This window comes from Oryzias latipes, chromosome 9 (genome assembly GCF_053564925.1).
Source record: "Oryzias latipes strain Hd-rR chromosome 9, Olatipes_Hd-rR_3.1".
In the NCBI taxonomy this organism is placed as follows: Eukaryota; Metazoa; Chordata; class Actinopteri; order Beloniformes; family Adrianichthyidae; genus Oryzias; species Oryzias latipes.
Window position 1 is genome coordinate 5743723 of NC_136245.1, and position 26098 is coordinate 5769820.

Consider the following 26098-nt stretch of genomic DNA (forward strand, 5'->3'; position numbering starts at 1 on the left):
ACATTGAGGATGCCCTCTCCTCTTTTCTGTGTTTGGTTGATGTTGTCATCCCAAACCACTTCAGGGTCTGCACCGTTACTATGGCACACACATTGACTGTATCTGAGAACTGGACTGAGTGAGTGCAACCTCACCCACAGAGAAGGGTTTATTGAGGCATCTTATTGGTCAGTTCATGTTTTAATGACTGTTATGCCCCATTTAATGTCTAGGGGTACCTAAAGGAGTACAAAATAAAAGTTTTTTAACAAAAACACCAAAAGATTGCCTCCATAAAATAATACATTTGCTTACAAATTAATAAATAACAAACAAATGATAAATTATACGGTGAAGCAAAAAGTCTTCAGGGTGAACCACGGCCAAAATGACAAACAAAACTTCACCTAACTGAAATCTGACTAACATAAACAGGAGAAAACATATGTGAAAGAAAATGGCAGCCTACAGCTTCAATTAAACATAAGTACAGACAAAAGACTAAACAGAGTGGGCCTGAACACAAAACCACAAAAACTACACAGTGCAACACAAACTTACAGAACAGGTGGGGAAGAGCGCCAAGCTGCAGTGGAGACAGGTTGCAGCAAAGCTCCCTTCTCCCAGGCTGGAGGTTCACATGGTGCTTTTAAGGCCACTGCCGTCAGTTTAGGGCCACTGGGAGCCACGCCTTTTCCAGCACCACACCTGAAAGTAATTAGACAGACACACAGAGACCCACAAACACACAGAAGTCCCACTCTGACACAAACAAGATACACAGAACAAAAAGAAAGAACCAAACAAGATATGACCACAGCCGTAACAACAACTTGCACTATAGAAAGAATATGAAGAAAAATTAGGATTAGTAATAACATGTTAAAAAAAGGTATCAGAGCAAGAATGGTTATTCTGACAAACAGAATGACTGAGTAACAGCTTTTTATTTCCAAATAGAAGTCTATGTGAATTTAGCTTTTTGGAAACAGTGGGTAATTCCTGTTTGGAACAGCAGGGGGAGGGGTCCTTCAGTCCAGTGCTTTTATGCAGTCAGTTGGCACAGGGGCAGAGAGATAAGTTCATAGAATACAATTGTTGATGAGTTTAAGGATTTCATTACTATAATCTACATTTACTAGGTAAAAAGGCCTGAACTTGTCATTTGAAAAAATGAAAGTACTCAATTATTATAGTTTTTTTGTGTTCCGATGTGTTTTTACCTATTCTCTCAAATACTCTTACATATTTTTCAATATAATCGCAGTTATGTACAAATAATGTCCGAGCAGTCAAAATGACTGTAATGGTAATTCTGGTAATTTTGGAATTCCAGTAGACAAATGTGTTAAAGGGCCCATGCTATTCTTAAGCATTTTATAGTAAGCAATATCCATGTATATGATTATGTATTTGGCACACACAAAAACAACATTTTTATTAAATATTAGTTATTTTCTGGAGCTATTTTGCTACCAGGAAGAAAGACGACTTCACCTCTGAGGCACCACCTTTATGGTGGTCGCTCCTTTTGGGTGCTGCCCTATTCATGACGTCAAGCATCAGCGTGTCTGCGTTTCACCCACAAAAACAACACCCAGACACCCAGACCCCCTTTTGAGTGTTAGCCTAGGGGCGGTTCCTGGAAGGGGCTGTTCTCACTGGTCCACGTCGCAATGTGAGCACCCACCCGTGGGTTCTCTCCCAGCCTTGTCCCACCAGGTGAATCACGCCCCCCCTGAGATGCCTCTGCGACCCCTAGGGAGGTGCACCCCACAGTTTGAGAACCACTGGAATACTGGGAGAGTCTCTGAATGATTTCATGATCTTGGACATGGAGACGTGATTACTGATGCTTTTGTGGAGCCCTTTAAAATAAATAAACCTGATCTCTTAACATCATCTGGGTCTTCCATGCATAGTAAATGAGATATACGGTCAATGCTACCATTGCAGCGATGAGGCTAAAAACGTTTGTCAGTAGCTCCTCCCACATGTGATCGGCGTGTCACGCTTACTAAACACATTTTTGGACTAGTGTCCAGCAGTGATATTGATGCCTCTTTTACGGCAAAAATTGCGTTCATTGTGAATGAAGCTTATGGTTTGATGAACTTGTTAGGAATCTCTGAGACAAAGCTATGTGGTGATACTGCAGCCTTATAGAGACCAACAGCCCTACCACACGAGCCTTCATCGTGTTACGTTGTCCATCCATTCAACTGTTGGGTGAAGGTTGCAAAAGAGCAAACAGAATGCGTGAAAACCGACTTTAAAAAAGTAGCAAATAGAATTGATCAAAAACTCATTTTCAGAAATTCACAGATATTCATCCCAGCAACAAGTGCAGCAATCATGACTACTATTGTTTTGATGGGTTGCATCAACCAATCTTTGTGATTTGTGGCCAGTAGGTGCAGCAGTCATCATACACAGGCTTTGGGTTACAAATTGTAGTCCATTTACAAAAAGTGCAACACAAGCAGAACCAAACAACAACAAAAAAACTCTGTACTCTACACTCACTACACTACTCTACACACTCAATGCATTTAACATTACAGCAACATATTTACCAAAAGAAACACCAACATTTGGATTTTCCTCCTTTGAGGGAAGCCTTCACCAACAAATACATGTTCAAAGATGAGAAAAGAGCCCTCTGATCAACTATTAATCAGTGAGCTCGCAATCATAAATCTAGTTAATTATCTTTAACTTGTGCACACAAACAAAGTAACTCATCCTCCTGCAACTTTCACCCAGAGTGATTGCCATACTATCATTTCTTATCCACAAAGATCCTGCCACTCAAGCAGAAAATGTCAGTGGGTGTGCGTGTTTGTAGAGGGGGGGGGGGAATAAAAATCAACAAAATATAAATGATGAAGTCAAAACATTAGTCTAGCGGCAGCCCTTCCCCTTTATTTATTGTACAAATATATCTGGGAGACAGAGACAGAGCTTGTCTGATGCTGGGGCTCCACGCCGCAGTAGCCACAGCACACTTGCAAAACAAAAATGTGCAAGAGACAAACACTAGATAGGCCATAATTCTTGGCCCTTGTGACAGAGGGCCTGGCTCATCAGGGGCCCCCAGCTCCACTCAGCCATGTTTGGTGACATGGGCACCCCAACGGAGGAGAAGTGTGAGGACCTCGCTCTGAGGTCAAGAGTGATACACACTGATAGATATGTGAACCCTTCATCCCTCATCCTCTGCTGAGCAAACAGTCTGATGACTGAAACACTTTGCTTAACCAGCCTCACAGGTTTCTGTAAAACCTCCTGAACATCTGTGGTAGAAAACTGCTAAACTGCTAAAGCATGAGCTGAGGGGGAATCCAGCTCCAAGATTTTGATCGGTAATAGTGGGTCCATGTAGTTTCATGTTATATGACCACCAGGAGGAGCTTTTTTCTGCTCTGTGCTGTCATCTCTCATCATTCTCCCTCCTTGTGCCATAAACGCACAATGGTCTCCTCTGCGAATCACCGTCCATAACTTCTGTTTTTGATTTGGCTTTGATTTTATGTCGGATGCCCATCCTGACTCCACCCCCAGCATTTACTCCGACTTTAAAAAGCACTGGGCTGCTGCACTCCTTTGTGGTTGTATTTCCTTTACTCACGGTTTTGCAACCTTTTCATACTGAAAGCCGTTTGGAACTAGTTTCTTTCTCACTGATCAAAACCTAGAAGAAAGTCTTTTTACACCCTTTTAAAAATGTTGTTACTGCTCTGTGTTTGTATCATTCAAATATGTATTCATTGTAATTCTTTTCTAGCATAAATAGAAACAGTACTATACAGAGAATAAACATTTTTTTCTAAAAGTGAAATTGTTTTTTTTATTTTTAAACAGAGGCTGGTATGACTTCCTTTCAAAATAAAAGACATCCTGTGCCGCATAGGATAATCCAACTGAAGCTAAAGTACAAAAATGTCCTTTCCTCTTGTGATTTCTTTAATGAGCTTCTTCCCTACTTACTACAGTTTAGAACCTGAACTTGACTTTATCAATTTATGATAAATAGAAATAGTATATAAAGAAAACATTTTTTTAGCAACTCCCCTTTGTTTAGCGTATAAAAATCGCTCTGCAGCATAAAATAAGATTTGCTTTAAACTCATTAAAGAGCGATAAGACAAGCCAAACTTTCTAGCATAGCTTTGATTTGAAATCTATAGTGGAGGAATGGTAGAGCACACAAGGTCTCTTGATTTGGGTGTTAAAAAAAACCTTATAGTTTATCTAACTCTTCTAATCTAAATTTAATCCATTTTAACTCGTGATTTTTAACAGTTAGCACCACTTTTATTTTACTTTAGTCAGAGAGTCATTATCGAGGGTTAAAAGACGCATGTGACTTTGGAGCCTCAGGTTGCAGAGCGCTGTCTTAACCAAAGACTTTATTATGTCTAATTCCAAATTAAAAACCAATTTTTCAAGGCTTCATTATATATTAAGGCGCTTTAATTTTCAATAGAAATTTTATTTTATTCAACTTTAGGATGTGGCCTCTGAAAAAAAACAAAACATTATTTGTTTTGTTTTGGTCCCCTACTGGATAAATGCTCCAAACTTATAGGGTTCTTGGCTGTGAAAATCCTGGCTCTGTTCCTGTTTCCATGCAGTGACCCCCCCCCCCCCCCCAGCAGCACTAGCAGCCCAGTGCTTCCTGCCACAGCTAACAATACCAGCTTCAATATGCCTACCAAGCGAAATTCTATTGTTATTAATGCCTCTTTTGCTTACTCTTGAGGGACTTTCTGCAGTCAGCTTTAATTCAAACGAAAATGGAGATGAATGAAAACAATTTCTTCATGTAAACATTGTTATAACAATAATTTTTTGAAGAATCTAATCTAATAAGAGGGGAAAAGGCCACAAGAAGGCCTGTAAACTGTGCCACCCCAGCTGTCTTTTCTTCACACAGTGTTGTTCCTGCACAAACCATCACCGATTCCTCTGCGCCTCACTCTCCTGTCCGGGCATTTTTTCCCCTAAAGAAGCTGCGAACATCCGTCATGTGATCTGGCCTCCGCCAATGGCTGCGCGTCAGTCCAAGTTCTGCGATAAGGGGAGGACAGTAAAGAGCGCTCAGCCTGAAGGAGTTGGACTCTCCTCGGTCGTCAGGGCTCATCAGCGCACTCTGCCCGTTCCGGCTCCAGAGCAGCCCGGCTGCAGACGGCGTCTATCGGGAACTCTTATCTGCGCTCTGGTGCAGCAGCGCATGCGAGGCTGCAGCAACGCGAGCAGTAAATCCAGGCTCATATCAGACTGCCTCCACTGACAGGCTGCTGCGCAAATGTTGGGAGACAAAGCTCACGGTGAGTCCGCTTGTCCTCTGCTCTGCTCATTTACATTTTTCATTTATTTATATTGATTAATGTTTTCATGAAGAGGAAGAAAAGGGGGAAATGTTGAGTGGTCTTCTCCAGACTCCCATCCCAGAACAAAAAGTGACAACCTGATCAGGATTTGAAAAGGAGAAAAAGGCCCGTATTGTATGAAACATTGAATTAGATTTAAAATTAAAATAAAAGTCGTTTTTATTTATTTATATCTTTATAGTTGTATATTTTTGTTTAGGGCTAATACATTTTAAAAAGTGGTAAAAATATTTAAAACGATAAAACGAATAGACTAATACAATCTGACTAATACACTTTTAATTAGAGAGCAAAAAATAATAATAAAACGAACATTTTAAGTATTAAAAGTATTAATTCATAGTATATTCATTGTATATTATATTTATAGTTACGCATTTTAACAAAAATAAAAAAGATAAAATACATTTACTCAACTTTTTTTCAGTTTTTATTTCACACTTTAAAAAGAACAATCATAATTGTAATAATAAGAGCTTTCTGCATTCTCATTCGTTTGCACCTCAGCGTGCGCAATATCCAGCAGCGCCTGCAGCGCGAGCCCGCTGTCTGCTCTGCGGCCTCCGCGGATCCAGATTTTCCCTAAACTGGAGTCAGAATGACCTGCTGTTTCTTAATGGTTTTTTTCTTTTCTTTTTTTTTTAAATAATCTCAATATTTCCGTATTTTTAACGTAGGTCATGGTTTTACATGCACTCCCTGCATATTTGCTCTGAGCTCAGAGATAGTTTTCATAATTTCTGACATGGCTTAACATTTTTACAGTAAAGACATCTTTTTAATGATAATTTGGAAGATAATAAAGTCTCTTGCTACGTGAATAAGGGGTTTGAAAAACCAAGCTTGAGACCCAAAATCAAGTCTTTTCAGAATGGATTAAAAGTTTTCGTTACAGGAATGCTTTAATAATTAATTTGATGTATTTAAAAATAAACTCCTGTGATCACACAGGAAATGCGCTGAAAGGAAGTCAATGAAACGCGTGTAGTTTGGTGTATTTAATTAAGGATTTCTGCCACGTTCTGTTCAAACAAATGAAAGAGCAGCATTTAAAATCTTCAATTAAAAATACAATAAAAATAGAATATATATGTATTATTTTGTTCTTTTATTTTTGGAAAAAGTATGAATTTTTAAAATAAAAAATACATATGTCAAACTCATATTCCTCAAAAGCTATTTTTGTTTTAAAAAGTGTTTTTTAAAAAAAATCTTCAAAGTTTATCTTATTTTGAAAAAACAGTCAATATTACGATTTACAATAATTCGTGTTATGACGTACTGTCTTTGTTGGGTGTCTGTGTGTGTGCGCGCGCGCGTGAGTCAGGCGTGACTTTGAAGGTGATGGAGTACACGTATGATGAAGACTTGGAAGAGCTGTGTCCGGTGTGCGGTGACAAAGTGTCGGGTTACCACTACGGCCTGCTGACCTGCGAGAGCTGCAAGGTAACCACGCGCGCCGCCCTCATCCCGCTGCGCCAGGAAACGTTTACGCACCGATTTGCGCGTAAAAGTGACGCTCATCACTGAAAACCGCTTTGAGCCAACTTCTGCACAACGACGCATGAGTTTTTCCCTCCATTTTAGCTTAAAGTTAGTTAAAACAACAACAGTATTATTAATAATGACAATTATTCGCAGTTTATTTTTCAAGTAAGCGCCTTTCTCACCAAACTGTTGTCACACTGATTCAGAGCGGCCTGTCTGTTGTGCCCACTTCTGCTGAAGTCTTTTGGTCTCGCCACTGTGCAGGGCTTCTTCAAGAGGACGGTGCAGAACAACAAGAGGTACACGTGCGCTGAGAACCAGGAGTGCAAAATAGACAAGACACAGAGGAAGCGATGCCCCTTTTGCCGCTTCCAGAAGTGTCTCAACGTTGGCATGCGATTAGAAGGTACATTGTGATCTGCTGCGGCAGTCAGCCTTGTGTGGGGGAGGAGGGGGTTTGGGGTTGGCTGGGAGTTACAGTACTGTGCCATTCCAACTACTTTAAGATTGTTATTTAAACGAAATAGATGATTAATCTAAAATAAAAGCAGAACATGTTGCTATTTGGCTTCAAATGTATAATTTATAGCAACAATAATTTATATGAAGTAACTGGCTTATCTGCTCATAATTCAGTTTTCTCCTATTGATTCAAAGATTTTTATTGTCATTGTATTTCTACAGTAAAATTCTGTTGGCACTCATTCAAAAAGAAGAAGTAAACATCAAAGAATAAAAACCAACAGGCTAAAATATTAACTTCCAACTGTTTCTGTCTGTCTGGCTTGTGGCTTTTTTATGTTATTTCACACACATGGGATAGGATTAATTCCCAGACAGCACTGCAAAGGAAAGCACCTGCTTCCGTAGCAGAAAAAAAGGACACATTCTTGACTTACTGATAAAATTTACTGGAGACTCCCCAGGGAAGAGGGAGTAGCTGCACAGACTCTGGGGATTCTTCTCAACCCTAAAAAGGGAAGCAGAAATGAATATTGACTGTGTGGGAATGGCGGAAGATATACGCTTCCAATGTGACTTGCAGTTTTTTCTAGAACTCTGTCTCATGCAGAAGCTTTGTAAAGCTTGAAAAAAGCTGGTGTTTCATCTATAAATCTGTGTCCACCTCTTGTTTCTTTTGTGATAGCGGTGCGCGCAGATCGCATGCGTGGGGGGAGGAATAAATTTGGCCCAATGTACAAGAGAGACAGGGCCTTGAAGCAGCAGAAGAAGGCTTTGATACGATCCAACGGGTTCAAGCTGGAGAGCACGGCTCTGCCGTCAGCCTCCCCACTGCAGACTGACTACAGCTTCACTGGCACCCTGCACACGCTGCCCACCATTTCCAAAAGTCTGCTTCCTTCCACCACAAGCTCTGTCACCCCTACAGACTACGAAGCCAACCTATATGGACCTACATCCCTGGGCATGGCCATGCAGTCTCACGTGCCTCTCAACCCGCAGTACCAGTACACGGCCTTTCCCAGCAGGGCAATCAAAGCCGAGTGCCCTGACTACACCAGCTCCCCCGAGTCCCTGACTGGATACCCGTACCCAGATGTGTATCCGTCGGCCTCACCGCAGCCCCCCAGCCTGCCTCCGCTGGTGCTGGAGCTGTTACGCTGCGACCCCGACGAGCTGGTGGTGCAGAACAAGATTGTTGCTCATTTGCAGCAGGAGCAGAGCAACAGGGGGCGGCTGGACAAGCCGAGCACCTTCAGCCTCATGTGCCGCATGGCAGACCAGACCTTGTTCTCCATCGTGGAGTGGGCTCGGAGCTGCATTTTTTTCAAGGAGCTAAGGGTGAGTGACCTCTTATATGAATATTCACGCTCAGCCTCCAAACACTGTCACTTAAAAAACGGTTTTTTTTGGAACACGTTGAAACATTTCTGCAGTGACAAAGACAAAATGTGGTCGGTTGAATATTTTCTGTGCACCGACTGAAAAACAGTCTGTTTTCTCACTTATCCAGTAGGTTTATTTTAATTTTAATTTTAAGATCTCTCTTTTCTTAGAGTTTCATTCCATATTGCAACTCTTTTTTACGCTCTGAAAAACCAAACATTTTGATGATAAAAAGGTTTAAACCAAGAGATTGCCAAATAAATTATGCTAATTTTTAAGAATACTTATCCAGATCTTCTTTGTGTTCATTTTGTTTCAATAAACTCACTTTGACGGAATTTTAACTTGATGTTTTGAAAAGCAGAAAGCATAAACATGTGCGTGCCATCCTTTTTGGGTTATGGCCATTCAATTTCCTAAATTTGTCGCCACTTTTCAGTGCTCATTTATCTAATTTATTTTGATGCTCGTCAACATTTTATTATTTATCAACATTTAGCATTCAGCAAAAAAATTCCAACCTAAATAAAAAAATACAAAGATAGGGACTGCATATTGGGTTATGAACAGCTTTTAATTGTTTTCTTTGATGTTTGTTTCAGGTTTCAGTCTCCAGATCTCATTTTTGCTTTCAAAATGTTGGGAAAGGTTTTTTTTCACTCGGTTTTTTAGAATATAAACATATTTTTTTCCGTTATGTATGTATATAATCATATAAAATACTTACTGATAAAACCTGCCACTCAATGTTTGCCGTCAAAGGATGGTTTTGTTGTCATGCTGTTTCTTCCAGACTCTTCCTGCAGGAATCCAGATATTCATGCATTCATATTTGATTAATTGAAATCATAGCCTCACGTTTGGCCCAGAGTCCTGTAGAAATCTGTCCAGACTGAGGTTGCAGCCAATGCTCAGAGGACAAACCACAGCTGTCTTTCAGAAAAGTTTCATCTCAAAAGCAAAAACTGCAAACGTCTGATTTTACTAGAGGTTTTCTTTGTCATGACAGCAAGGCAACATACATGTTTATTTTTTCAGCACGCACACATGCATTGCAAACAGTACTGACTGGGCATATATCAATGTCCTAATCCACCAGCGCCAGCAATGTAATTGTCTTTGTCAGCCTGCTTTACTATTTGGAAGATTAAGTTGTTCGGTCAAATTGAAATCAATAGACTTGTCATGGTTAAATGTACTGCAGCTGACAACATGGCAGCTCCACCTGATGAACTCTTCTTACATGAAAAATGAGAGCTACAGCATGACACACACAAAAATGTATCCTCTTTTCCTTTTTCAGAGTCATGATATGATGCGTCTGTTTTGACAAAAAATTAAAAAAATTGTTTTTCGCCAATCAAACAGATTTACTCACAACAGAGTCTTGGATCTGTCCTTGGTGAGTTTTGGTGAAATTCCTTGGTGCCTTTTGATTTTGCTGCTTCTGACTTTAGAGCTGTTGTCATTTGAAGCCTTCCAATTTTTTTAAAACACTTTTCGTAGCTTTTCGTCATTTTTTTCTGTCCATAATGAAAAAAATATTGACAAACTAAGAATAAATATTGGACAGGTGACGGTGAAGTGCTTTGGTGATCATCAAAAGCTTTCTCTGTTGGAATGCCAAATCATCTTGAATGTTGATTTTCATATTTGCAGAGCAGATGATAATTGATGCATCTGCTGTTGCTTCTTCTTTTTTTGAAAGAAAAACATATTGTGCCATTTAAACTTGCTCTGACACACTAAGGCACAGAGGAACTCAAACAACAAACAGTTGCTTTTTAGTGCTATACCTGATTCGACATTATGCTTTTTGCCTCTGCTGCTAAAAAAGATGTGTAATAACGGAGGAAAGCACCATCTGCTGTGGTGCAGTTTACACCGTACGGCGGGATTTAGGCTTCGGCCTGTTGAAGAGAAATGACAATCTATTCCTGGAAGTAAACTGAATTACTGAAATGAGCCAAAAAGTAAGGAAAATGCAAATTATGGATTACAAATGCCAAGTCATGCTGTCTGATCTAAAGCAAACAAACTGAAGAGGCTTAAAGTGTAGGTTTTCTTTAAAATCCCACTCCGAATAAAATACTTTTTTTGGTGTTTTAAACATTTAACATTTTTCCGATGATGGAGAACGTATTTTAAGAAAATTAAGCTTAAAATTTGTGAGTATTTCTTTCTTCAAATTGTTGTGAATCTGAAGCAGGCAAAAAAAAATGACATTTGAAAAAAGAACATATTTGTGACAGAAAATAAGATGAGCTGGCCACAGACTTCCTGCTCCGCTCTGTTCTGATGCATCCACTTGCAGATAAATAGATCATGAACGTCTTTGTTTTCCTCGTCTGAGCTGGAATCTGGATCAGATCTTTACGGCTGGATGGCTTTAAAATTGCTCGCCATTTTTGTTGAACTGCTGATGTTGGGTGGGGGGTGTGAGAGGCTGTAAGCTAGCGGGAGAGAATCTAAGCAAAGGGATGATGGGAAATGGGAGAAGGTTTACTCCGTTCCAACAGTCCCGCCCACAACACATAGGTGAATTTCTAATAAACTCTTGTCGCTCTGCAGAAACTATGTCCTAGAAAACGACTATTTTTTTTTTTTTTTTACAATTTTGGCTAAAAACGTCATAATCATAATTAAAAGACCACTGGGAACGATTTGAAAAAAGATCAAATGATGATCGGAGTGGGTCTTTAAAGGTTAGAAACTGGACTTGACTCGCCACCTTTCCCACCTCATATATAGCTGTTTTTGCGTTGGTGTTCATACAAATAGAAGCTTTCTATTCACAGAAGGAGCTGAACTCTATAAAAACGCTGCTTTGCATGCAAAGGTTGCATGTTCCTTTTTGCGTGTTATTGTGCAATGGACAAAATATTTTGCTGGAAGTCAAAGTGATCATTTTTCTTTCCAATTGTTTGCTGCATTTACTTTTTTTTCCCACTGTGTTCATAACACGTGTCCTTGGAAGGGACAGCTGATTTGGTCGCCTCTTCCAGTTAATCTACATTTTTGTCGTTTTTTTCCCTCCTAACTCCAGTGACATGTGAAAACCTAGTAACCATGGCAACTATACCATATTGAACAATTCTGCCTGCTTATTTCTGCTTGCAGCTACATCATAAAATGACAATGTTAGCACAAATTCAACACAAAAACTGTGATTGACATGGTTTTGTTGAAAAGTTACAATCTTCTGTGTGTCTTACAGGCAGAGAAAACAGACTCATGAGGTTTTTTTCTTTAATTATTATTATTATTATTATTTTTTCACAAAAAACAGGATTATGATTTAGTTTATTTGTTCCCTCACTAACAAAACAAGGTATCTTTAGACATGTGTGCACTGCTTCTAAAACTCACAAGAAGACAGAATTTTTGTACATCAAAATTAAGTAGTAAGATTAGGTTGTGAGGAGGTTTGATTTAACATTTTCTGTCTTGTTTTCATCTAAAAAAAATAGTTCCTTAGAAATTGCCCTATTTAGAAATGATTTCTTTATTACTACGAATATAACCTTTGAATATAACCTTGATGTTATAGAGCTGACTTTAAGTATTTTCTGTGTGAAGGATGCAACAGAGAAAGTCCTACTATTTCATCTATTTTAATATACTGTATGAGCATTTGCCTGCAGAGAAGTACAAACATATTAGCAGTACATTAATTATACACAGCTTTGTATATCTGATAGTCAGTTATGTTGTTTTAAAGTTGCAACTCGCTTTATATCTGACAAAGACAGATGCAGTAGGTGATTGATCTGCATCTTCTGTTTAAAAAAAGGTTCAAGGCAGCATCTGGGTTTTTGACTGCTCTTTGGCGTCAGTCAAATCATACTTTCTGGGATTTTTAAAAGCACAAAAATCAGTGAAATACAACAAAAAGAAATGTTCTTTATATTCAACTTGAGAACACCCTAGAACAAAATGAAATGTGGTTTCCATTGAATAAGAAAGCGTGATTTAAACCTTTTTATTTGAAATAATAGCACGAAAATTGAATCCTTATTTTTAGGTCTTTTTCTCTTCAAATTCTGTATTTTCCTCCTGTAACTCAATGGTTTTCTGGTCTCAAAATGTTTAATTCATTAACAAATGCTATGTTCCTGATGGCCTTCTATTGAAAGTCAGACCATTCTTGTGTATGACTGTCAAACAGTGCGAAGAAACCGTCCACATTTGGCAGAGAGTGTGCGTCTGAAAGAAGAGCTGTTTGCCTCGGCCACATAATTACATTCCAAGCAGACGATAACGGGGGAATGTCAGCCTTTGCTGCAGCTCTTCTACATTGTTATTAAATTGTTTGTAGGCTAGAAGCTCTGATTGCTGCAGTTCCCTAAAGCTGATCATTATCTTGTTTTGTTGTTGGCCTTTCACTCTTGAACCTGGAAGTTATTGCAGAAGAGCAGACAATGAATATCATCAGCAGTAACTTTCTAAAAGATCACAAATGACCGCGGTACAGAGACCGTGGAGCGGATGACCTCTGGAATGAAGGTTGCAGGTTTGATTGCCACCCTGCCCATCCATATGTCGAAGTGTCCTTGGGCAAGACACTGAACCTCGCTTTGCTCCTGGTGTTTATCGGTTGACGACGGTGTTCGGCAGCAGTGTGTGAATGGGTGAATGGAACTGTGACTGTAAAGCGCTTCGGGACTTCATGGAAGGTAGACTTCAATAACATTTTCAAAGAAAATGTAGAAGAAGAGTATTGCTAATAACTATGTTGAATAGAGGATGTCTTAGTTGTGTTTTGAGACCAGATTGCATCAAGCATTTCCACTGTTACATTATTGTGAAAGCTTTGAGTGAAGCTGTGGTTTGCTTGATTGATGTTGGGATCTCAGATTTTCAATATGTGATTTGGTGTTGGTCAAAGGTCAACATCCTATTCCTGACTTTGAAGCAACTGCATGTTTTTATTTAATCAAGTATTTTGATGTTATCGCAGCTCACATTTGGGGATCTATATTTGTTCTTTTGATAGACTGGCAGATGGATTAATGATAGGAAGCAACAGAGCTCACTTGGTTTTTAAGAAGGTGTAGCCTTTATTGACCTTATATTTTAACCCCTTCATGCTTTATGAACAGGAAAAACACGGAGGAATTTGCTTTTTATATCCCAAATTTTTGTGAGTAGAGATTGTGTTTTTTTGCATAGCCTCGCGGGGGGTGCGACTTATACTCAGGTGCGACTTATATGTGATTTTTAAAAAGCAAACAGGCTGATGTGTTTGTTATTTCACCACAAATAATCGCTAGATGGCGCTGCGGGTGTGTGTATCGGAAAGCAGGAAGAAGAAGAACCGGCCCTGGGGCGGATTTGTTCAGAAGTGAAATATATGAAAAATAATTTAATGGATTTAGTAATTGTGCTAGCATGTAATAATTCTATGGTTATCTGAATATTTGTTCATATTCTGTGCTAAATAGGGTTACGGTAGTAAGTCGTATATATGATCAGTCTAGTTTTTATATCTGTTCCGTTATCAGTATTTGCCTTTCGAGAATAAATGTCCGATCTTGTTCTTGTATTTTGTTAAAGAAATTTCTCCTAAAAGTGTGACTTATACTTCCATGTGACTTGTGTGACTTTTTTCTTCTTTACCACGCTTTTTTGTTTTTGTCGTCTCTCACTTTGGTGGAGCAACTTATAGTCCAGTAAATACGGTAATTGGAAATAAATTCGGGCATGAACAGGCTGAAATGGTCTCTAAGCTGCCAACTTGTCCCTGGGTTGGTAGAGAAGGCGTTTTGCAACAGCTTTGGTCAATCAGGACATACCGGTACTTTTAATGTCTGAAACTAGTTTTATGTGACACTTGTGGATGATAAAAATATGCTCTACGGCCACAACACAAATGTTTGCCGTTGACAAAACACCAGGGGGCCATGAACACATTAACATAATCCTCTTTACACAAACTCCTCTGAATCTGTTCTTTCAGACACGCTCCTGATTCTCCTCATGTTTACTTGTGAGGCAAAGCCCTCCAGAGTGTTTGGAGGATTTTTTCCTGCCACGTTTTGGCTCCAATGTCCCACTCCTCTTAGAGAGGAAGCACAGGAGGTCACCAAGACCTCTTCTTTCTCTATCCCTTTCCTTCATGGCTGTAAATGAGACCTCCACCACTACAAATGATGCTCTGACACTAATATGTAATAAATCCTGTGCCAGATCAATGATTGTATGAACTAATAAACTGCAAAAAATGTTGCTTATAATTTTTAGAGAAATGGATGATGATAAATCTAAAAGCAAAGCTCATGGGATTTGGGTAGAGCTGAAGAATATGCTCCCAACCCACAGTCAAACACTTCCTTCATGGTGATATTTTATGGTCACAATATATAAAGTTCTTTTTCACAAGAATTTCAAATCTCCTTTTACATAAAAATGTAAAAAGATTTTTTTTCCAGAATAAAAAGCAGGAAAACCCAAACAACAGATTGTGCATTTTATTTGAAGTAAGCCAGTTTCCTTTTTGTTGATCTGTATTTTTCCTAATCCAACTTTCATGTTTCCTTAAGGTGGGGGATCAAATGAAGCTGCTTCATAACTGCTGGTCTGAACTTCTGGTCTTGGATCATATTTTCAGACAAGTCCAGCACGGAAAGGAAGACAGCATCCTGCTGGTGACCGGCCAGGAGGTAACAACTCCTTCGCACCACTTCCTATCAACACAACGCACACGTCTGTTTCATTCACGTACAGCAGACAGGGAGTGTGTGTTTCATTTTCTTTCATTATTTAAAGGCATCATGCTCTATTGAGAGAAAATGTAGTGTATTTTCACAATAGAATAAAAGCAGTAAAAGGATTTTAATGTTTAGTAGATCTGTGACGCACAATATCACGTCACTGTCATGCAAATGCTGGAATGCACTCAGAAGTTACAAATACACTAACAGAATCAAAGTATATCAAACGCACACATACCTCAATTTCGAGAAATGCTTCAAAACTTGAGTTGCTATGTGTCAACTCTCTGAACCAAACCGTTGTGCTTTTCCTTCTCTTTCTTAATGGGGATTTAACCAGCATTTGGCTTTTTGTGTCAGAGATCCAGGTCATTTTTTAAGGACTTTTTGTTAAAGACCCAAAATTGTGTTTTTGACATGTTCTTGTGGCCTTTTTCTGATGATAAAACACATTTAAAAGAAAATTAAGCTTAAAATTCCATTTTCTGACTATTTTTTTATTCACATTATTGTCAATCAGGAGCCGCTGTTTGAAAAAGTGTATTTGTGATGTAGAAAATACCCTGGGGGGTGGGCCATAAGCTCCCTGCTCCAAGCTCTCAGCAATGGGAGGGAATGGAGGGTGGGGTTGCTCCATGCTAACAGTTCCACCCACAACTCAGAGGTGAATTTCTAATGAACTACTGCAGCTCTGCAGAAGCAGAATGTTCTAGTTTTTTTAGGGCTAAAAAAAAGCAGACTAATAATTAAAAGACCGCTGGAAACGCTTTGACAGTAGATCAAAAGATGATCAGAGTGGGTCTTGAAAACCTACTGTATTGAACTTTTCTCAGGTAGCAAAGGGGTGTGGCACTCTGTGACTTGGCCCCTCCCACACCCCCGCCTTAGGTTTTGGCAGTAACGCTTCCAGCTGAAGCTAGACATGTGATAATATCAACTAACAAGCTAACTCTTTTTTAAAGTCCTCTTGGTCCGTGTTATATTATGATGACACTGTCACATTCACAGATGCTGATGAGAAATGTTGGGCATTTATCTTTCTAACTGTTCTCTGTACTTAACCTGTAGTGTTAAAAGACAAAAGCAAATCTCATCAAAATCTGTTTGCTTTGCTGTTTTCATTGACTTTTTGTAAGGGGTCGTCTTGTGTTAAAAATGAGGGTAAAATCCAGTCTTTGGCTTCAAAATGGTCTTAACTTTAGCTTCTTTATATAAATGATGTGACCCAAGGCATATCTGCTGGGAACCTGCTGTTTTCAAAGAACAACTTGCCAAATATTCACACATAAATGTTGGCAGCACAGTGTGGCAGCACAGAGAGCCATTGTCCTCATACCAATCATGGAAGAGGAGCCGTAGAACCGACAACCCTATTACGGCCACCCACAGAAAGACCATCGCAAGAGCGAGATTGTAATGGCTCAGTGAGTCTGAGCAGAGATTGGGCCCTGGTTTCCTAGGTTCCAGTGAGAGGCCTCACAGGCCTGAAGGCCCCACCTTGAACAAGGCCTATCACTGCTTAAAAGCCCCACCCAGAGGCAGTCTAGGACCCCCCAAAGGTGCCACACAATGCCCCAGGCAGTGCACAATCCGACTACGTAGGAAGTCAAGTCTAGGGTGAAGAAAAAGACTGCCCCCCACACTAGAAGGACGAGGCATAATCCAAGAGAAAGAACGAATGGCAAGCATAGACCAGCAAGCATCAATCTGGATGACAGAAGACTGGCCCAAACATGACGGGAGGAACCCAAAGCCAGCAAAAGCGGGGGCACAAACACCCATCCAGCTCAGATTTGAGACAGGGTCACTGCTAAATGATTTTCTTCTCAAAACAATTACAATCAGCACAACTGTAGCATATTCAGGGTAAAATGAACTTCTTTGCTCTTTGTATGTGGTTATCAGTAACAGTCAATCCCCCATGTGTATACAATATTACATACAACTAGTTAGGGGAGGCAGCTTCATTGTTGTTTTACATCAGGGCACAAGAAAATCTGTCAACAGCAACCTTAGCGGCATCCTAAAATCTCTCCTGATCTTGGAAGCTAAGCAAGGTTGGACCTGGCTAATCGTTGGACATTTCCATGGGGGAACTTTCCAAAGCCCTCCCAAGTTCAGTGCATTGGGTCAGGTCAGGAAGGTCATCTGTCATAAAACTGAAGTGTGTGAATCAGGGAGTGATTCATTGTGAAACACCCCCTGAAGAAGGTGTTTCTTAAATAAATACTTTAGATAAACCATTTTTTTCAACAAAACTTAGCATTGCATTTATGATTGATGTTATGTGGCAGAAAACGGGATTGGACAGTTGATTTTCTTGTAGCAGCCTCTTCGTGGCTGTTAGAAAGTAGCTGGGCTTCAGAGTGTCAGGCTGGAAAGACTCCGGGTCTGCCAGAGGGAAGGATGGCGAACAGTGAGTTTCTGATGTTTCTGGTCTGTCGAAGAAGGTGTTTTGAGTAGATCAAATCTATGTGGGAGTGGTTAGCCAAGAATCCACAGAGCTGTCTTAATGACCTGCTGAAGCTGCTTCCTGCAGGTCCAAACGGCAGCCATATTTGTCAACACCATTGTAGAGCAGAAGAAGTTTTTCAGTGGAGGTCAAAAACAAGAGTGCTCTCTAAACTAAGCTCTGTTGAGGACGTGAGTGTAGTTCACAGTCATTTTTAATAATATTTTTGTTCTGGATTATGTGACTCAAATCTTTTGATGTTATGTTCTCTAAACTTTTTAAGGGGACTGTTTCAGCGTTTGGAAGTGTTTCAAGCAAAATGTTTATAGAATTTCCTCTAATGATAAAGTATAATGTATAATGTTAAAGTAAATAACTAATAAAAATCACACCCAGTAAAAATGCCGGCAATTTGTCTTCCAAAATAACCTGTTTAAGTTCATACAGTAAAGCTCTTCTAGTGCTTTAAAACTCTTCCTCTTTTCTGCATTTTTATATTTAATAAAAATATTTTTTCAACAAATAAACATGACAAATCCTTTTTTTAAACAAGGATTCAATTCACTGATGGCAAAAAATAATCCACCTTAACCTGCTTGAGCCATTTAAAAAAAGGTAATTGCCCCCCCCCCCCCCCCCCCTTTCCAAAAACTGTTTATGTCATCTTATTTCGGTAACATTTGCAGGTAAGTGCTTGGGATTTCCATCGGGGATTCCTATCAGAAGTGAATTTTCTTTTTTGCAGAGATGTGCAGTTTAGCCAAAGCTAAACAGTCTTTCTGAGTGGTGTTTGGTTAGTGCAGAGGTTTTCCTACTAGACTGGTGAAGATGCATTATTGTTGGTGCTTTAATTACCTCGTAAAGTTGCCATCCATGTGTTCTTGTCATTTAAAAAAGCTGATAAATTCTTGGAAGATTCACCTTATTCTCCAAACTTATGACTAAATTAACTGTGCAGTGTTGTTCACTAGAGTGTTTTTCAAAAAACATACTTGTTTTGACAGTTTCTCTTTTCCTTTTAAAAGCTTGGATGATCTAAATCCTTCATGTATGACATATATGAATAAGAAAAAATGTGGATGCAATAGTGCAGATGTTCCCTATAGCTCAGGAAATGTCAGACACCATTCTATTTTTTCTCTTTCTTTACTCAAACTGCATAAGAAAGCTGGACTGAGTCGCCATTTTTTGCGCCATGTTTGAGCCAAACTACAATAGTAAGCAGCGATTGGTCAAAGTCGGTCTGAGTCAACGTTTCTATGCCAACTACTCTGGCCAATCAGGGATGAGCTTGTCGGAAGTCCACACTCCTACCACTTGAAAGCAGGCTTGGGAGAATCTGTCAAATGTTTCGAACGTTCACCTACTTGTATCGAGGCATGTGATTGGTCAGTTTATAGCTTGAATAAGTTGCACTACAGAAAGAAAAATAGGATCAGAAAAAAGGTATCAGAGCAAGAATATTTGTTCTGACAAATAGAATGACTGAGAAAGAGCTGTTCATTTCTCTATGGAAGTTGGCTTCTTGGATACTTCCTGTTTAGAATGTAAGAGGGGAGGTGTCACTCACTCCAGTTCTCGTATACAGTCAATAAACTGCAGAGCTGTCAAACTAATGTATTGCTGCACTGATAAATTCTTTGTTTTAAATCAGTGTTTTTCAACACAGTTGGAGCCCAGTGTTCATTTTTCCTCCATAAAAATCTCAAGCCACACCACCAATGAAGCCCTGTAATTTTTTTTAACAATAAATGTGTTAACAAAGTTTCCTGAAAAAGAACTAAATAAACACCAAGAAAAAAGTCTATAATGATCTTTCATATTACTACTCAGTGTGAAACCCGGTTCTGTTTGGATGAACACAGAGCCGACATCCTGGCAATGGATTTTTAGACCAATTAGGTGAAATGGAATAATTTCCCATGGCACACCTGGCCGTCTCTCATGGTACACTGATTGAAAAGCACAATTTTAAATATTGTGATTTGTAAAAATTCAATAAACTTTCATTAGAAATCCCCTTATATATTATTTGCCAATGGAAATAAAAAATAAGATATCAAACCATCTTACTTTAACAAGTTTGTCAGCCCTGATCATATACCTGTCTTCTTACCTTTTAAAATAAAAGCTACAGTTTGGAAATAGTGAGACCAATACAACACTGCAACTTTTGGCATTTGGGCCAGCTTTGGTTCCATTTGAGATCACGAATAATGACATTTTTTGCTGACTCTGCCTTTAAAAAGTTAATATAAAATAAAAAAATATATATGCCAGAAATGATATAACAAAGCCAAGCTGTCTCTTCCCTTTTAGTGAAGCTGAAGTGATTTGAATTGGCCTGAACAAAAGTGTCATATTCCCTTTTGAATCACTTTGACCCTTGTGCTATCTTAGATGACCCCACCCTTACATTGACATGTTCTCCCTAACATGACAAAGGTGGATAAAGGTGGAAAGATTTCATGTAATCCATGGAAACCAGTGAAGATCACAAATCATTGAGGAAAAAAGGTTCAGAGCACTGTCTAGTGGGTCTAGATGACCCAACTCCCAACGTTAAAGTGCCTAGGATAGCACAAGGGTTAAAAAAAAAACTTTGCTTGGGAGTATTTTCTGTGAAATACTGAGGCTGTATGGAAGTAAACAGTAAAGTGTTATTTGTGGTTTCAGGTCCAGCTGTCATCCATCCTATCTCAAGGAGAGGCCACCCTGTGCAGTCTGGTCCAAAGAGGTCAGGAGCTGGCAGCAAGGTTGAGGGCGCTGCAGGTTGACCGCAGAGAGATCGCCTGTCTGAAGTTCCTTCTACTGTTCAACCCCAGTGAGTCATCCTCACCTCACATGTTCTTCCATCATCACACACGCTAAAGAAAAAAACCCCGCTTGAATTACTTTATCCTTCATTTGATATTTTCCAGTGGCTAACTTTTGTTTTCCAAGTGAAACATTGCAAAAAGGAAAGAAAACTTCATGCAGCACACCGCTTACACAAAGTGTCTCCTTTTCAACGCTTTAGCAAAAGATGTGTTGTGAAAGGCACAAACTATGCGTTGCCTGCCTGTGGGTGATGTATATTTAGAAGAATGGCTGATACAAAAATCAATCAACTTGTTAGAGCTGCATGGCCATGCATGCCTCAGAATTTGAATAGCAGCACTGACATCGTGATGATAAAAAATTGTCATAATTGTTGATAATCTGCACCTCTATTGATATAAGGTTACAAGTGTTTTTCAAGATGGCCTTTCCTCCCTCCAATAAATGCACTTAATTAAATTTCTAGGCTTGACAAAAGCCAACATTAACAAAGACAACCTTATCCATTGTCCACTAATGGCATTCAAAAGAAGATGAATCAATGGGACTATCATTTGATAGCTGGACTGACATTCATGTAGTGGCCTGTTCAGATGGAGAGTGCATAGACGTGGCTTGTCCAGATTCCCAGGAGTGTTTGCTGTTTAGAGCAGGCAAAGCGAGGAACAAAGAGCTTTTGAGCAGGGAGAGCACTTGTCATTCGCAGAAAATATTTGCCGTCTTTGCCAGCCTCATTTTTTTTTCCCGCTCTCGCTCTTGTTCTGCTTCATCTTCAGAGTCAGGTTTGTTGGGGGTAATTTAATTGCCCTTAAGCAGTTTGAAAAGATGATTCAGAACATTGATTCAAAACATTTAATTACTGTGTGAATGGATTCTCAGAGATGGGCTCAGCTGATGTTGAATGCCTTTCAGCTGGAGGGCCAGGATACTGTCTCTCTCTCTCTCTAACACCCCCCCCCCCCCACACACACACACACACACATACGTAGAAATGAATATGTATGGATAAAAATGTCATAACTGAATGTGCCCTCTGCCACACATTAATATAAAACATGTTTAAATGAAAAAATTGTATTGTTTCATGATTGACAGGCTTTGGTTACCATAAGTGCAGCCGTTTAACCCTTTAAAATTTAAATGCTAACATAAATGTGCAAATAAATGGTGAATTCTGGACTCAGCCAAATGACTGCTGTTTTTTGAGAAATTATTTGCACTTCTGGAATTTAGGGGATATTTGTCTTAAAGTTGAAAAAAATTGATAAAACGAAAAATGCACAAAAAGATTTCTATCATTTTATTTTGCAGCATAACCACAGACAAAGGTGTGTTTGCAGCTTCAGTAAACTTACAGACATTAACAGAAATATTATTAAATGAAAAAAAAAATCAGTGATGGTTCTTTATTTCATTTTAAAACATTTAAATGAAATAGACAAAAATTACCCCTAACAATATATTGTCAAACCTATATTTTATAATTCTTTTCATTTCAAACTAGCAAAGTGTTGTGTTTAAGGAACAGAAAAGTGACCCTACAGCTGCTTTTTTATTCTGACGAGGTTCTTCAGGTGGGGGTAGAGTCATGACCAGAGCCAAACTGGTGGCAGAAACTTTGTTAACCTATTATAGAAATGAAAGCCTGACATAAAAGGAGAAAAAAAGGGATGAACTTGAAAATAAATGAACAAAAATGTGGGAGAGGATAAACTGGTCCAGATCTGACAGCAAGTTGCAAAAAAAAAAACAGAAAAGGGGAGTAAAAGAATAGGAATGGTTAAATCAATTAACTGAAAACAGGTGTAGACAATTAAGGCTATGTCCTAATTGCTTCACTGCTTCCCTAAAACCCCTAAAAAACTAGAGTGTAGGACTATCCAGTGCTCTGGATTTTCCAGGCACAATGCTCATTTTTTTTGCCCACCAAATGAGACGTCACAGATTTCTCGAAGTAAATTTTTGAACACTTATTTATGAATCCTTGTGTCTTGTGATGATAAAAATTTGAATGATTTAATTCTTTTTTTTTCTAATGACAAATTGTTCAAATGCAATGCATTGTGGTCTATATTTATCAGTTTATTGAGCATCAGTGCTCGCTAGTTTTTCACAGAGACGTTTGAGATATTTCCAGGTCAATCTAATTTTGGAATTTTACATTTAGACACTGAAAAAAAATACTTTATTTCCCTATATTGTGCGCTTAGTAGTGAGTAGTGAGGGAATTCAGAAACATTAGTTGCAAAAATGAAGTGATACCAAAGAACTGAGCTAAGAATAAAACTACACCTAAATCCCAATTCCTGTACAATACAGTTTATGTTTAACACATTAAACATTGTTTTGACTGTATTCAATGCTTACAGGTTTGTTGCAAGGGTCGATGCTCTGCTGCTGTGTGGTTATAAATTTCATTCAAATTTGAACTGAATTTTAATTTAATTTTTTTTGATTTAAGCACAGAAATTAAAATGTTGTGTCTGTAAAAAATCACTTCATTATCAATAATCAACAATGTGAACATGAATGTAACTCAGGACGAACTTGAGGAAACTGTGTTAGATCATTTTACAGTGAACTCTCTATTCCCTCAATGACAACAAAAAGGTCTTTTGGTTTTGTTGTGTTTGTATCTAAAAAAATGAATTTGCTTGATAATAAGGTCTTAGAACTTATACTTGAAATTGTGAATTAAATTAAATAAACTTGTAATTTTTTTTCCTAAAAAAAAATTGTACATTTGAAACCTAAAAAAACAAACAATGAACCTAAAACTTTTTCCAAATGAAAACAATGTTTTTTTTGTAAAAGCAGCCACTTTGTTTTTCAACTTTTTTTTTTTTTTTTCGTTTCTTCCACTCTTTGCTTTCAGTTCTCAGTTTAGTTTCATTTTAGACTTTTATTTTCGGTATTGAGCCTAATTTTACATGGGGATGGGGCTTTGAGCCCACTGGCCGCCGAGACTTGATTGACTTCGGATGATTTGGTGACATCATTTCCAAATCTATTCTTGCCTGTGTCATCCCTCCTCTGATGTGCCGTACGGTTGTGATAATGCTCTCCTAAAGTTTGATGCACCAGAAGTTTAAAGTATATTTTTTATCAAATTTCTTTTCCTTGAATTTTCAATTTTCCTTCAAGTTTAAAATATCTCATTGTGAGTCAAAACCTTTTTGTTTTGTTTCAAATTTACATTCTAGTTTTTTCTTCACTTTAAGCTCATCCTGATTTGACCCCATACTGTGGATTTTTATTTTTTCTATTTTATTTATTTAAACTTTATTTTACCAGGAAGTAACATTGAGATAAAATGTCTTTTTCAAGGGAGACCTGGGCCGAAAGGCACCATCACAATAAAAACATCGGGTTAAAACAATAAATTAAAAATAATATACAATTAAAAGGAACAGTATAGCAATAATAAAAAGGTTAGGTGGACTGGGATTGCCTCATATCTCAAGTTGTTTCTTTGCAGATGTAAAGCTGCTGGAGAACCAGGCCTTCGTGGAGGGTGTCCAGGAGCAGGTGAACGGCGCTCTGCTGGAGTACACCCTCACCACGTACCCTCAGTTCCAGGAGAAATTCAGCCAGCTGGTGGTGCGGCTGCCTGAGCTGCGCTCCCTCAGCACGCAGGCTGAGGACTACCTGTGCTACATGCATCTGAGTGGAGAGGTGCCCTGCAATAATCTGCTCATCGAGATGCTGCACGCTAAGAGAGCGTGCGTGTGAGGGACACACAAAGAGTTGTCGTCATGTGTTGTTTGGTGAGAATGACTGTGTGGAAAAGATGGAAAACTCTTAGATTGACAGGTTTACACTGGATTGCCTTTATTGGGGCTTTTGCTTTGGGTGGACGTGAGAAAATTCTGTTTAGAGTTTGAATATAAAAGAAAGATAATTTTAATATTTGGACTGCTACTGTTTTCATATCCTGCAAAGCTACTTTAATGTGACCTTTATAAACTGGATTTTCTACCCGATTTTCAAACGTCTAAATTTAGATTTCGGGGTGGAGTTGTTCTGTGTTTCTTTTTGACTAAATATGTCTTCAATCTGTCATTACAATCCATTCCTCCGAGCTGCCAAATGACTTAAAATTGCAGGAAGAGACTCCACCTTAGCCAAATGCTACCAAGTCAGTCAAATCTGGTGCCCAGTTACCCAGTCCCATGTTAGCTGCTTTGTTTTGAAATTTTCTCAGCTGTTTCTTTATGCCACTGTCACAGGACTTTGTAAAAAATAAAATCCAGTGTAAACTACTGTGCACTTTCCCCAGATTAGTCTTTTATTTAGAAATTAAATATTGTTTAGAGTGACTTCAAGGAACATTTCATTTATCTAAACTGGGGCTCTATGAGACGCTTTTGAGTAATTATTGACTTGCCTGCAGCAGACATTTAAACTTCAATTTTGGGGAATCAGGAAGTTAAAAAAACAACATTTCAAATCAGCACTGACTTCTAAAAGTAGGATTTTTTCCAGCTACCCACAATTGGATTTTGTCAAATTTGTAGCAGACGGCTTTAAAAACGTCCACTGCATGGGGATGTTCCAGTCATTTGGTTGTAATGATGGAAGGCAGATTTCTGGTTTCAGATGGAGTGCAGACCTTCCTCTGTACAGCGCTGATGCGTTTTCACATTTTAAAGAGTTGGAAGATATCAATCATTCTTAGTAAAAAGAAAACCTTTTGTTGGTCCTCAGTGTTTGGAGGGTCAGCCTCTTATTTTCTGTAACCCCTGTGCTATCTTAGGTGACCTCACCCTTACATTGACGTGTTCTCCCTACCCTGACAAAGGTGGATAAAGGTGGAAAGATTTCATGTAATCCATGGACACCAGTGAAGATCACAAATCATTGAAGAAAAAAGGTTCAGCAAACTGTCTAGTGACTGTCTAGTGACACTAGACACCCACGGCACACTAGTGTGCCGTGGGAGATGGTCAGTGACGTGCGGTGAGGTTAATGGCTGGTGAGGCACTGACGTCATCAGTCAGATTTACAAACATATGAACCATACTGATTAATTTATTCTCCATTTGATTGACAACAGTTAAGGTGTTTTGTTTAAAATATCATTTCAACATGTTTTTTTTCATATACAAAACGCAGCATGGAAAAAAGCACAAACATTATTATCGTCTTACCTTTACTTGTAACTAAAGTCCATACGCCGCTCTTTCGGAAGAAAATGACTTAACGCTTGCTACCACTTATTCTATTATTTTTTTAGCGTCATAATCTCAAGGCTCACCGGCGCCCCCTAACGTGAGGCACGGGAACTTCTGGCCTCACCCAGCGGCTTTTTCGCCGGGGTTTAGCGCTCAGCACAAGAAACACGTCCCGCACATACAGTTATTTATAAAAACAAACACTGTACGTCATATACATCTGCTAAA

At 38.9% G+C, this 26098-nt stretch overlaps 1 protein-coding gene across 1 annotated transcript; it reads left to right on the top strand.

Annotated features, from left to right (window-relative positions):
• Positions 1 to 5136: 5136 nt before the first annotated feature.
• On the top strand, positions 5137 to 24958 carry nr5a1 (nuclear receptor subfamily 5 group A member 1; the record flags this gene model as incomplete). Its single annotated transcript, NM_001104696.1, is given in 7 exon segments — positions 5137 to 5312; positions 6703 to 6821; positions 7128 to 7269; positions 8011 to 8666; positions 15254 to 15373; positions 20553 to 20700; positions 24175 to 24958. Coding segments are annotated over 7 exon segments (1461 nt in total). The 5' UTR covers positions 5137 to 5290.
• Positions 24959 to 26098: the final 1140 nt, after the last annotated feature.